The sequence below is a fragment of the Photinus pyralis genome, unplaced genomic scaffold (assembly GCF_008802855.1).
Source record: "Photinus pyralis isolate 1611_PpyrPB1 unplaced genomic scaffold, Ppyr1.3 Ppyr1.4_LG8, whole genome shotgun sequence".
NCBI lineage: Eukaryota > Metazoa > Arthropoda > Insecta > Coleoptera > Lampyridae > Photinus > Photinus pyralis.
The window spans coordinates 27,669,614-27,682,820 of record NW_022170819.1 but is presented as its reverse complement, the minus strand read 5'-3'; the positions used below and the strand labels follow the sequence as shown (position 1 = coordinate 27,682,820).

Here is a 13,207-nt window from a genome sequence, read left to right as displayed (position 1 = left end):
TTGTAACAGGATAATGGCCACCCTGTATATAACTGTAACAGGATAATGGCCACCCTGTATATAACTTTTAGGCGCTTATCATATTCAATAAATATCTATGTGCGTTTATCAATACGAATAAATGCGGACGATGACATTGACGCTCGAGCTATTAAAGCGTATAAATGTATGCAAGGCTAAATTCTTGAGTTTTATAATTTTCTAAGATTATTTGCCGTTTTGGGATTTGTTTAATTGGAAAATCAACGAGTTCGATACCCGTTGGTCATTTTATTTACCTAATACAATTAATAGAAGCCGTTATTACCAACTCATTTGAGTAATTTATAAGTGCATAATCTGCACAAAATTAAATATCAGGAAGTCCACATATGGATGTGAGTATGCTTACTCATTTAATAATCAATGCGCAATTACTGTAATTTTAGTTCTTGAGTCACGGAGTCGAACCATAAGAAATCCACCCCTTGCGGAGTAACGAACATAGTTCTAAAGGGAGCCCTCGTCAGAAAGATAAGTCTTTCACCTCGTCTTTCACCTACCATTCACTTATCACTTACACGCATCATCTCATATTGTTAATTGTCAAAATTGTTATCACTAACTACATTATTGTGTGCCGATCAGTGTTTAAAATTTGCAAGATTATACTCAATTCATTGAGGTGGCCAGTAGAAAGCGCTTTCCATTGTCCCTGCTCAATTTCTGACATCACAGAATTGTTTTATTATTGCTACTGTCCACTGTGAATACCTTGCCTCGAGATTGCCATCCTCTGGCCTCCATTCCAACAACGAACCCCAATCCTTCCAATTAGTTGTACCACGTTTGCATTTGTTACACGAGGCTACCAAAAAAAAAGTATTGCATCGCCGCGTGGTTACAATCTGAAATAACTGACGAGTGTTGCAGTGGCCTGGTAGTAAAGTGAAGTGAAACTACATCAGGTAGAGTTTCTGTAGAACCATTGGTATTGGATAGCTTTGGCCACTTAGATTCTTCCTCACTTAAAAAAGTAGGACCTGACCACCAAAAAGACAAGTCGCTGATTTGGTCAGCTCTCGCCCCACGCGAAACGATATCCGCTGGGTTGCTGTTCGACGGTACGTAGCACCACGTATGACCGTTTGTATTTTCTTGTATCTCGCTTACTCGGTTTCGAACAAATGTTTTTAGCTGTTGAGTAGGCATAGTCAACCAACCGAGCACGATTGTAGAATCACACCAGAAACAGCACCTAGTAATAGGTAGAATAAGCGATTCTAGAACCTTACAAGATAATCTAGAGCCCAGTAATGCTGCGCATAGTTCGAGTCGTGGTATTGTGGTTGATTTTAATGGAGCTACCCTATTTTTGGACACTAAAAGCTTCACAGTAATATCACCTGCTTTTACCGAGCGTATGTAAACACATGCTCCATATGCTCTCTCAGAGGCGTCTGAAAAAACATGAATTTGAAAAATGGCACAGACATCTGAAAGAACCCACCGTGGTATATGTAAATTATTAAGAGCAGGTAAATATGTGACAAAAGAGGACCAAATTTCCTTTATCTCCTGTGACACCTCATCATCCCAGTCATATTTATTTTCAACCCATAAACGCTGCATTATTAGCTTGGCTTCAATGACGCAGGGTCCAACCAATCCAAGAGGATCAAAGATTTGACTTATGACTGATAATATATGACGTTTAGTAATTTTATCTTGTTGACTGACATTGATGGAAAATGATAGTTCATCTGGATTAGGCAACCACTTGATGCCTAGAGTTTTTGATGAAGCGTTGATATTACTCGCAAGATCCAATGAACACGAAGATTCCACCTTTGCACTATCGATGCCTTTTAAGATCTCAGTATTATTCGATTGCCATTTGCGTAGATTGAATTTGGCGGATGCTAATATTGAATGCACTTTGTTACAAAGTTCTATTGTATCATCGACAGTGCTCAGAGGCGGACTGGCCCGGGGGGGCGGGTGGCAATTGCCACCTGGCCTGTAGGTCATAATGGCCCGTTGGAAATTTATAAGTAGGGCTAGAATTTTGATGATTTTGTATCTTTTTTTCTGAAAGTCTGAGACATTGCTCTGTTATATATAAAGGTGTTTCAGGATAAGTTGAATCAAATGACAGCAACTTGTTGGTGCATTTTTTGCATTCTTTGCCATTTTTGAGCAATGGGTCATTTTTTGCTCATTTTTACGGTATTTTTAGCATTTTTTGTGTGTTTACTTTGAATGTTTAGCATTTTGATGGAGTAGCGCTAATTTTTTTGTAATTTTACGGTATTCTACGACTGACCGGCAGAGGGTGGAAATGAACCACCACTGAAATTCCTGTCTTATCTTACCTAATCACTACCCTTCTTAACATAATTTTGCGATCTTATTCAGTTTCATCAATAAATTTATTTGTTATTTAAAATGTCATCTTTTTAAATTTTTATGTCATTTTTGCGAAATTTTTAAGTCATAATTGCATTTTCGCTGATTTTTAACGTCATTAAAATCCTAGCCCTATTTATAAGTATGTGCTGTATTTAGTTTCTTGCACTATTAATAAATTATTAACACGTTTCTCTTATCAGCTGCAATTAAAAAAAACTATATTCTAATTGATTTTCGAGAAAGGAATACTTTAAAATCAAGCAAAAAAATTGGCCCGTAACCTATGCAATTCCACCTGGCCCGTAAGTACCCAATCCGCCCCTGACAGTGCTGTCACCACTAAGAAAATCATTGACGTAAAAATCTCGCTGAATAGACCTTTGTACTCTAATGTTAGGACTTAACGGCGCTAGACTAACGAGACACTTGGTAGCAAGGTATGGCGCTGATGCTGTACCATATGTAACTGTATTTAGAGTGTACGTCTTTAAAGTATGGGATTCATCGTATCGAAATATGATCTGCTGAAGAGATCGTTGAAGAGGGTTCAGTTCCATGCATCTATACATTTTTTCGATGTCTGCTGAAACCACATACTTGTGCTGACGAAAGCGCAATAAAATAGATGTAAGATCATCCTGTACCACAGGGCCAACGAGTTGAATATCATTTAAAGATTTTCCGGAAGAAGAGTGTGCCGAAGCATCAAACACAGTGCGAAGTTTTGTCGTAGTGCTTGACTCGCGAATGACACCGTGGTGTGGTAAGTAATAGTCAACCTTATTTTGTGATAAAGACGAAGACTCAACGTTTTCAGACATATGACCTAGACGCTCGTATTCGCGCATGAATTCTAAGTACTTTTCCTTGAATACAGGATCACGTCTGAACCTCCGTTCCAATGACAGGAATCTAAGTTTGGCCATTTGGTAAGAATTTCCTAAAATACTTGGATCTTCTTTCAAAGGCATTGTAACTACGAAAGAGCCATTTTCTTTTCGAACGGTATTTTTAAGGAAACTTTCTTCACACCTGCGTTCTTCTGATGAAAGAAAATGCCTTTCTGAAACATTATCAAGCTCCCAAAACTTTCCTAAATCATAATATAAATCATTTTGAGAAAGATGACACAAATGTGTATGCGCAGCTGATGAAATAGGACGAGCTACATACCCCGACACTATCCAGCCTAATTTTGTTTCGTAAAGTTTGGGCTGACTTTTTCCTAAGTCGATTGAAGAGGAACATAAGACGCTCCAAAACATTTCTGCGCCCACAAGGATGTCAATGGTTGATGGTATATTAAAAGAAGGATCCGCCAGCTGAAGCCCTGACGGAATAGGAATGCTATTAATATCAATCAAGGAAGACGGCAGAGATTTGGTGATTTCAGGTAAAATAAGACAATCTAAAACGACTCTATAATCACTATAACAAGACTCAAGTGTGAGTGTACAAGATTGTGAACATAGTAGAGAATTGATTGTTAATACCTGTTACTGTAGAGCCCACACTATGTCGTGACAGCCCTAGCTTACTGCAAAGACCACTCGTTACGAAATTCGCAGTGCTGCCATTATCCAGCAACAACCGTGCTTTGTGTTTGTTACCCTGGCAGTTAAAGACTTTCACGACTGCAGTGGAAAGCAATACATGCGATTGAGTAGTAAACTGTGCGGTGTTAGTGTTTAAGGCAACATTATCAGTAGAAGTAGTAGGACCTTCTGATAGTGGTAAAGTTGGTTCTATGTGTAATAACGTGTTATGCTTTTGCTTACAATATTTACAATGCTAAACTTTACAATTTTTATAAATATGGCCTGGCCGTAAGCAGTTGAGGCACACCTTACTTTCTTTTGCTTTTGTAATACGAGATTCAATAGGCAATTGCTTGAATGTTTCACAAATAAAGAGAAAATGATTTTGTTTACACATTGGACAGTTATAAGATTTATCAAATAAATTTGGTGCTTTATCTGAAGCTATTATGAAACTTTTTTGTTTGCTATTCATTTCAAATTTCAATGGTGTGCATTTTTCTTCAATAGACTCTAAGATATTAGCTCTATCGCTCAAAAACTTGCAAAATTGTGTAAGTGTAGGCAACACTGATAATTTGTTAGCATGCTCTTCCCAATGCCGACAAGACTCGGTATCTAGTTTAATGGACATCATATAAATAATCAAAAGGTCCCAAGTTTGAGTTGCATTTAAAGAGGTAAGAGCTCGTATATTTTTATTTGTGACATCTACTATATAGCGTAGGCTTTTGCTGGATTCCTTTTTAATACACTCTGCATGATACAAAGATTGAATATGATTGTTGATCAATAATCGATTATTATCGTACCTTTCACATAACAGTTGCCATACTGTATCGTAGTTTTGACTATTAAAATCATTATTTTTTATTGTTAACGCAGCATCACCTTTCAAAGTGGCACGTAGATAATGAAATTTGTTTATATTATCTATACTCTTATTTTCATGAATTAGAGACAAATAAGTATCGCGAAACTCTAACCAGTGCCGATAGCTACCGTCAAAATGAGGAAGATCAATTTTAGGTAAGCGCACAAAATTCTGTTTTTCACCTGAAGTACCTTTGGAGCTGTTACCGTTCCCTTCCTTGTACTCTTCGAGTATTAGACGTGCATGTGCTGCAAGTGAGTGGTATCGGTCTTCAAACTCCTCACGGTAGGAATACATCACTTCCTGTTCATCGGTAAGAATTTCGATGTTCGTCTGCAATTCATCAAATTCATTATTATAGCATCAAATTTATTAAATCGGCTCTGCAATTCTAATCTTTGCGTTTCTGTTAGTAAAGAACAGTCATATTGACTCATTAAACCGTTTAAGTAATTTTGAAAATTAGTTACTTTGCGTTTGTAAGAAGAACGTTTTTTAATTAAGTTATCTATTTTATCTTCCATAATGAATGAATGAATAGGGATTAATGCGAAACTCAGATTTACAAAAAATAATGAAATTATGGTGGATAAGGGTAAATGGAAATGATTGGAACGAACTCACTGAATGCCTGTCCTCCCAACTTATATTATTCTCCTTATCGAAGACAACGATCGTTATTTGCATGTAACGTCAATTTGACAATCTAAATTTTTACAAGTCCGTGGCTGCGGATCTCCAAATGAATTTCGCTGGTTTTCCTCGAAGTATCCTCGACGACTTTGTATAGGTAATCGGAGGTGTCTTCCACGAAAATAAGACCAGCAACACTGAAGGCTTGGATTGCCGTGTCTGCTAAGGTTTGCTTTTACGATGATCAAATTGTCGTCAATTTCAATTGATTTTGCGCGAGTCTGTTTGAACGACCATCGCGGTTCGAAGGACCATTGCTATAGGAGAGCTTTGGCCACTTAGACATCCGCCAAATGAATGTGAAGTTAGCAGGACATTTTTATAATTGATTTTTGAGCTGAGAAATTGAGGACGGCAATAAAACATTTTTGAAGTCCTATTTGTTCGGCCAACTGTACTCGCAAGTTCTTTGTCAATAATGAATTTTCGAAGATTCCGGGAAAGACAACGAAAATAAGTATAACCACTACATGGTGCATTTTTTGAGGATGACTGTAGGAAAACGATAATGAACTACTAACCCATAGGGCTATATATGATATACCATGTAACAATTCACATGGTCAAATAAAAAGCAAGTGAATTTTAGATCTATCTTCAATCTTCGTTCGTCCATTCGACTATTTTGCAAGTGTATAATGGATTATAAACAATTATCTAATGCAACGAAGTACAAACAACTGAGTAGGACTTTTAAGAACAAAATTGAATCGCGATAAACAATATCTATTCACCAAATTTTCTCACCCTTTCTTTAAATTCATTGTAGCTAAATCTAGTTTGTTTCCAGTGATACTACATTTCAATTAATAACATAAATAAAACGCTTTTAAATATAATGCAGAGTGGGCTGAGACCTTCTTTTGTTTACAGTGTATTGTTGAATAATAAACGATAATTATATCGAAATTGCAAAACCTCCATGTATGGAATTGTAATTTGGTAAAAGTTTATTAACCGACATTGACATTTAGTGAATTCTCCCCAAAATTTGAGTTTTATGTGCCCTACTATACCTAGAGCATCTTATCTTATCCTTTTTCTGACACATCCAGAGAGTACTTACGTGTGTAAAAGCTTTTTATAACAAATCTCAATGCAAAATATGTACCAGAATCGAGTCTCTGTATGCCTTGTAGATATTGTTGCACTATGGCTTGGTGCCTTGTACATTTGGAGAAAATAAACCAAATCCAGTAAGGTTATCGATGAAAGCTTAAAGTTTTTAAAAACCGAATATTAAAAAAATTTTAGGCATCGAGCTTGTTTCTTAATTAAATTAGTGTACACACAATGATATTGATATCTTGTGGTCACCGAAAATGTACGACATTTAATTCAACTCATTTGGTCCAAATTTAATGGACTATCGCTTTTTCTTCTATCAACACTCACTTTGTCATACAAAACAGCAAATTCACTGACGTCTTGGTGTTCTTGATCGTCGTATTGGCGAATTTGGCATTACAGATTGTTTAAAAGATAAACTTTTTTCTGAACTTTTCGTTTTTTGACAGTCAGCCTGCAGGATACGTCACATCTGTATGTCTTGTAGTGAGACTTGCTTATTATACCACTCACGTTCTCCCAGACCCAGATCTCCTGATGATAGTGTTAGAACCTTAGATTTTACGTTCTGTCTTCTGGTATTTGAAGTCACAATTTTAGAGGTCTTCGTCTGTCACTTCTCTTATTTGAGGTAGCACAGAGACAAGGTAAATTAAAGGCATCGTAAAAGTTATTTAGGTTTATTCCTTAACTAACATTTTGGATATAAACTCTTTTCATTTACAATCCACACAAACATTTTACAATAAATGCGCCAGAATGGTCAAAGGTCATTTTAAACCAGCGCAAAAAATTAGAAAATTTTAAGCTCTTGTTATTTGGAAAACTTTACGCCCAAAGATATTGCTCACGAATCATTTTTGTGTAGCTCATCATCTGAATAAAATATTTTGTGCAGACTATGGTCAAATTACTACCAAACTTGAAATGGGCAGTGGTTCACAGAACCAAGTTGGAAGTTCCATTGGCCCCACTGACAAATTTTCATTATAATAGCCTAGATCTGCTTCTTACAGAGCCAACATTTAAGGTACAATTTGACCTTACTGTCAGCCGTAGTAACCACTTAAAACCGGTGTTACTTTCTTTGGAACCCTTTAATAAAAAAAATATGATTCAATTATAAGAGGAAAAATTAATTCATCCTTTCAGCTAAGTTAATTATACTATAGGAGCTTGCGCAATTAATTCCGCCTCCAATTACACATAATTGCATATATCTCTAATTCAATTAATTAATTTAATTGAGTAGAATTTACCTTGTAGTATAGTATGTAGTAGTAGTGTAGTGGATTCGCACTAAATAGAATAAACAAATGCACATTTCTATATCTCTCCGCTATAAACGAGTATGCTTGACTACTTTCTATTTTTTACTTCTTAATTTTTAATTTGCAAGTATTTAAACTACTAGTCATTTTAGAGAGCTGCTCCTTATGTTTTTGGTCTCTTGTTGGTAAATTGCCTTATGTATGAAATGGCAGTGATATACAGTAATATTAAATATCAAAAGGAAAGTGAGGATTATCAAAACTAAAGAAAAATCTTTGAAACTTGTCGAAAAAGTTTAATATTTTGCTATTATATTTGATGGATGAATAAACGACAAGGTGAGTCGGTAATTAAAGCAGATAAATTTCTAAAAAATTTGCATAGAGCATACAGGGTGACCGTGTCTATTTAGATTTGTTTATTTAATTGTAAAACGTGAAATTAAAATGGTGGCATTATCGTTTGCGATAATATTGGACGAGATTTCTGGTGTTGATAACAAGAGATACAGGTGATCAAGGATGGGCGCATTATTTCGGCGTAAGTGGGGACGTGTCTTCATCTAATTTAATTTGATTGGCGCATTGTTTTGTAAATATCGGACGAAGGAGATTATCCCTTGATGGGAGTGGTGTTCGATTAAATACGTGAGGCAAGACTGTTGTTACTTGACGGCGGTGAAAAGAGCGTGTAAATTAGTTTACGCTAAGTGTTTCATTTTGTGTGAGTGGGAGTCAACTAAGCAGTTGTTTGTTTAGTGAAAGTTAAAAGTTTCAACCGTCAGATCAGCCGTCCAGAATCTTTTTTATCTTGTGTATCAAGATAGTCATTGACTACACTTATTTATCGAAAACCCTTTAATTACCAGATTATTAGGATTATTGAAAGAGAAAAACAAATTAAGCAATTTCAAGAATTTTAATTTTCGGACGCCTGCGTCCGTGGTAATTTATTTAAATAAGCTTTGTAAGTTTCTCTTTATTTCAGGAATTTGATTTTAATTTTCATTTAATGTGTTTCAGAATAAGCTTTTTCCATTGTTAATCAACTAATTGTGTGTTTATTCGAACCCATTGTGCGACTCAGATAGATTGTTCAGATCAGACTTTTTTGTTCGTCTCCAGCAGTCTGAAAGGGTACGAGAACAGTAAGATTCAATTAGTTTGAACTAGCTAGAGATATCTCAATTCATCATTGGTGAATTACTATACAGGGTGTTTTTTTGGGAGCTTTAGTTAAAAGTTTCTGGGAAAGTAAAATAGGTAGGTTTTTGAAAATTTGTACTTAGGAGTTACTCTGAAGGCCGAATCGATGTAAAATATTTTCAAAATGTCCGCACTTCCGGAAACACCGGAAGTAGATAGTAATTCCGTTATTTTAAATGGCAACCCCTATTTTTTATTGCATTTTTGGATTCTACGTGAAATTTCAGTTCTTTTGATACCCATATCTGCCATTTATGGTTTTTAAGTTATTTTGACTTTAAGAAAAAAATGGCGGATGCAGATGGTACCTTGATAATTGATTACTTGAAAAAGGTTATAGTCATGGCAACCCATTTTTATCAGTGCATAGAGAATGAATAGGGCTTTCTTTTAGTGCACTTAAAAAAAAGTTAAGTTGCGTACGACCGCCCCTATGGATATCCAAATTTATGAAACTTCAAAGACTAAAAACTCAGGTTTTTTAAATGGAATGACCATGTTCTTACTATTCCATGAGATAGAGAATCGAAATGGGCATATTTTGACAATACATGTTCCTATAATAGCTATCTTTAAACAGTTTCTGACTTATTCCCATTTTATTGAATTGACACTATTTTTTTCGGATTTTCTTTTTAGTAGTCGGCCATGATTCTATAACAATTGAATTTTAAACAAATCTAGTGACACTAATCCATCACCCACTGTTTATAGGTTAACATAAGTTTTTCAAAAATCGAAAAATGACTCGCAGTGGTTTCACCTATTTTGGAATTTAATTGTTATTTATGGTGAAATAGACAGAATCGCGGGGCGTGCTTTCCGTACATTCATTCGAAAACTGGAACGAAATTGTATGAATTTTGGAAATTTTGTACCCCAAATGCACTACAAACCGTTGAAGCACAAGTGATACAAAGCTCTACAAGAGAATATTTAAGAAAATGAATTGAATTGCAAATGCAAGATTAACATATTAAATTTAATGCAAAATATAAAAAACTTCGTTGAAACATTTTTGGTATGGAATTGTTGCTAGAACAGATATCACATTACCTCTCTTAATTTCCAGACTTGTTTAAGAAATTCAGTTGAACGACTCTGTTCAGATTTTTCAAAAATTTTCCGTCCTATATCCTTAATAAATGAGTTATTTATTAATGAATTATTTAGACTAGAACTAGAATCAATGGTATTAAAGAATCCATTCCTTGATTTGTTTAAAATTCGATTGTTATAAAATCATGGCCAACTACTAAAAAGAAAATGCGAAAAAAATAGTGTCAATTCAATAAAATGGGAATAAGTCAGAAACTGTTAAAGATAGCTATAGGAACATGTATAGTCAAAATATGCCAATTTCGATTCTCTATCTCATGCAATATTAAGAACATGGTCATTCCATTAAAAAAAACTGAGTTTATAGACTTTGAAGTTTCTTAAATTTGGATCTCCATAGGTGCGGTTGTATGCAACTTAACTTTGTTTTAAGTGCACTAAAAGAAAGCCCTATTCATTCTCTATTCACTGATAAAAATAGGTTGCCATGACTAGAACCGTTTTCAAGTAATCAATTATCAAGGTACCATCTGCATCCGCCATTTTTTTTCTTAAAGTCAAAATAACTTAAAAACCATAAATGGCAGATATCGACATATGGGTATCAGAACTGAAATTTCACATAGAATCCAAAAATGCAATAAAAAATAGGGGTTGCCATTTAAAATAACGAAGTTACTATCTACTTCCGGTGTTTCCGGAAGTGCGGCCATTTTGAACCTATTTTACATCGATTCGGCCTTCAGAGTAACTCCTAAGTACAAATTTTCAAAAACCTACCTATTTTACTTTCCCAGAAACTTTTAACTAAAGCTCCCAAAAAAACACCCTGTATAACTGATGTTTTTTTGTTTCGTGAGTAGTTCCATTCGATTGTCGTAAATAAAGAAAGTAAAGTAAGACTAGCGGTTAACTTAAAGCGCCTCCCATTATCCCAATTTGCACATGTAAAACATTATAGTCTTAATTAATGCTTTGAATCATTATTAATCTCAGCATAATTTATTCTAATATGAGATTTTTTTTTGTTACATTATTTACTTAAGTAGTTGTGAGAACATCAATTAATTTTATTCCCTTAATTAATGGATTTCTGAAATATATGTAAAACATCGATCTGATACTACTTTAGCACTTACCGAGTCGTTAATTTATGTTTACCTGAAGGGAATATGTATTGACATGACAGTACAATACAGAACATCAAAACGGCTTTGGGCAAGAAAATGTAATATTTTGAAAGTGACTGTTAGGATAACGTCCTTTGTTAATACGTTTGTTCGTCGCAGAGACCAAAAGCTTCTAGGGGAACTCCTTTCAAAAATCAATTAATCCTCTAACGGTACTGTTCCTGTAATTGTTCTGAAACGTGTTTTTCGGGAAACACCATCTCAAGGCGAGTGATATATACACAGTTGCTAAGTATTTTTTCGTGTTAAGTTTCGCGTCCCTTTCCTAATAATCGTGGGATATAATTACATTTACCATTTAGCCACATCACATCTCACAGTGATTAATTAATCATAGAGATGGCATTGACTGAAAAACTTCTAAGCGAAGAGCTTTTGGAAGAGATTCTCACAAAATATTTTGAAGAAACCATTCGAGTTCTCGACATCAATATTTCCAGCGATGTGTCCAAGCATACTGAACATTTTTGTTCGCTTATGAAGAGGGTGAAGGCCCATTACTTGAGCAAGGATGGGTTCGTGGTATTGGTGAAAGCCAGGTGGTAATTTCGTGAATTTTAGGGAGCGTCGAGTGCTTTCGATGGTTGCGAAATGTTTTCCAGAAGACGAGTATCAAGCCAAATTTGTGGGCGATATGAAATTTTTTGACTGCGAACTTGCGGTATATGGCGATGTCATTCCACGAGTATCCCGATTAGGTCGTTATTTCGCTGTGTGCCCCCCGCGTAACGTACTTGTTTCAGAATCCCAAGAAAGGTTTGCTCCAAAAGTGTACTTCTATACCTCCAAACCTTCACCAATGTTGCTATTGGAGGACTTGGCATCCGTAAATTATAAAATTGTGCATCGAAGGGGCGGTTTAGATTTGAAACATAGTCGCTTGGTAATGGAGAAGTTGGCGTTTTTCCACGCGGCTTCGTACGCTTTATTGGAAAAGGTGCTACGCATTATTCCATTGGGTGATAACTAACCCCTTCTGCTTCACAGGGTGCAACCCACCTAACGAAATTTGTTCGCCCCATCTATCGACACAGTGGAATCACTTACGATTTTGTTTCCTTATCGTATGACGAGGTGGTTAAAGTTTGTGAAAACGTGGCAGGTATACTTCAATCATTAAAAATCATCAATCCGTTTACTTTCTATTGATAGGTCTGAGTAAGTACGTGGAAAAGCTAAGGCTTTCTAAGGAGGGTGTTTTGGAAAAGATATTTCAGATTAATAACGCAAATGCAGACTTTAAAGTCCTAACACACGGCGATTGCTGGATTAACAACTTGATGTTCCATTACGACCACGACAATGAGGTGGACGACGTGCGATTTGTAAGTGAATAGCTTAATAGGCATACAATTAGACGTTTTACGTTAGGTTGACTTCCAAAATGCTTGCTTCACCACTCCATGTCTCGACTTGCATCATTTCTTAGCTTCGAGTTTAAACTTGGACACCAGAACCGAATGGGATGTAATTGTTGATCATTATTTCAAGAACTTGATGCAGAGATTAAAATTGTTCGGCACCAAGACGTTGCCTACACGTGAACAGTTCGATGCCGACTTCCGTTTATTTAGTTATTGCGGTCTTGGATCATCGCTACTGATTTTGCCATTGGTAAAGTCGAGCAGAACCGACGGTACCGTGCAGTCTTTCTTCGAAGATTATAGTTTTCGGCATCACTGTTTCAATAATGAAGATTATCTGAAGGAGATCGAATATTACTTACCATTTTATGACAGTTTGGGCATCTTCGATCTGCAGTGATCTCAAACAAGGTTATGTGTGACAAACTACCTCATATAGCGTTTAGGGGATGCAAGACTTAAGTAGACATTGAACTACTAAGGTCAAACGTAGTTAATGCACTAAAATAAAGGATTGTTGTTGGTTTTAATTTTGATTTTCTCACACAGGCGG

General features: G+C 35.7%; 1 protein-coding gene across 2 annotated transcripts; it reads left to right on the top strand.

Moving 5' to 3' along the window:
* The first annotated feature begins 10,938 nt into the window (after nt 1-10,938).
* LOC116178125 lies at nt 10,939-13,207 on the top strand. 2 transcript variants are annotated; one of them, XM_031497508.1, is made up of 6 exons: nt 10,939-11,805; nt 11,852-11,988; nt 12,034-12,227; nt 12,278-12,392; nt 12,443-12,615; nt 12,662-13,207. In XM_031497508.1, the coding sequence occupies exons 1-6, from the start codon at nt 11,630-11,632 to the stop codon at nt 13,052-13,054; spliced, it is 1,188 nt and encodes a 395-aa protein (XP_031353368.1). In that variant the 5' UTR covers nt 10,939-11,629; the 3' UTR covers nt 13,055-13,207. The 2 variants fall into 2 exon arrangements, with proteins under 2 accessions (XP_031353368.1, XP_031353367.1); XM_031497507.1 differs by having other exon boundaries at nt 11,852-12,227.

What these genes read in the sequence shown, in the direction of transcription:
- LOC116178125 (XM_031497507.1), top strand. Translation starts at nt 11,630, where the DNA reads ATGGCATTGACTGAAAAACTTCTAAGCGAAGAGCTTTTGGAAGAGATT. An exon ending in CGTACGCTTTATTGGAAAAG is followed by an intron (nt 12,228 to 12,277) that starts GTGCTACGCATT and finishes TCTGCTTCACAG; the next exon opens with GGTGCAACCCACCTAACGAA. An exon ending in AGGTGGACGACGTGCGATTT is followed by an intron (nt 12,616 to 12,661) that starts GTAAGTGAATAG and finishes GTTTTACGTTAG; the next exon opens with GTTGACTTCCAAAATGCTTG.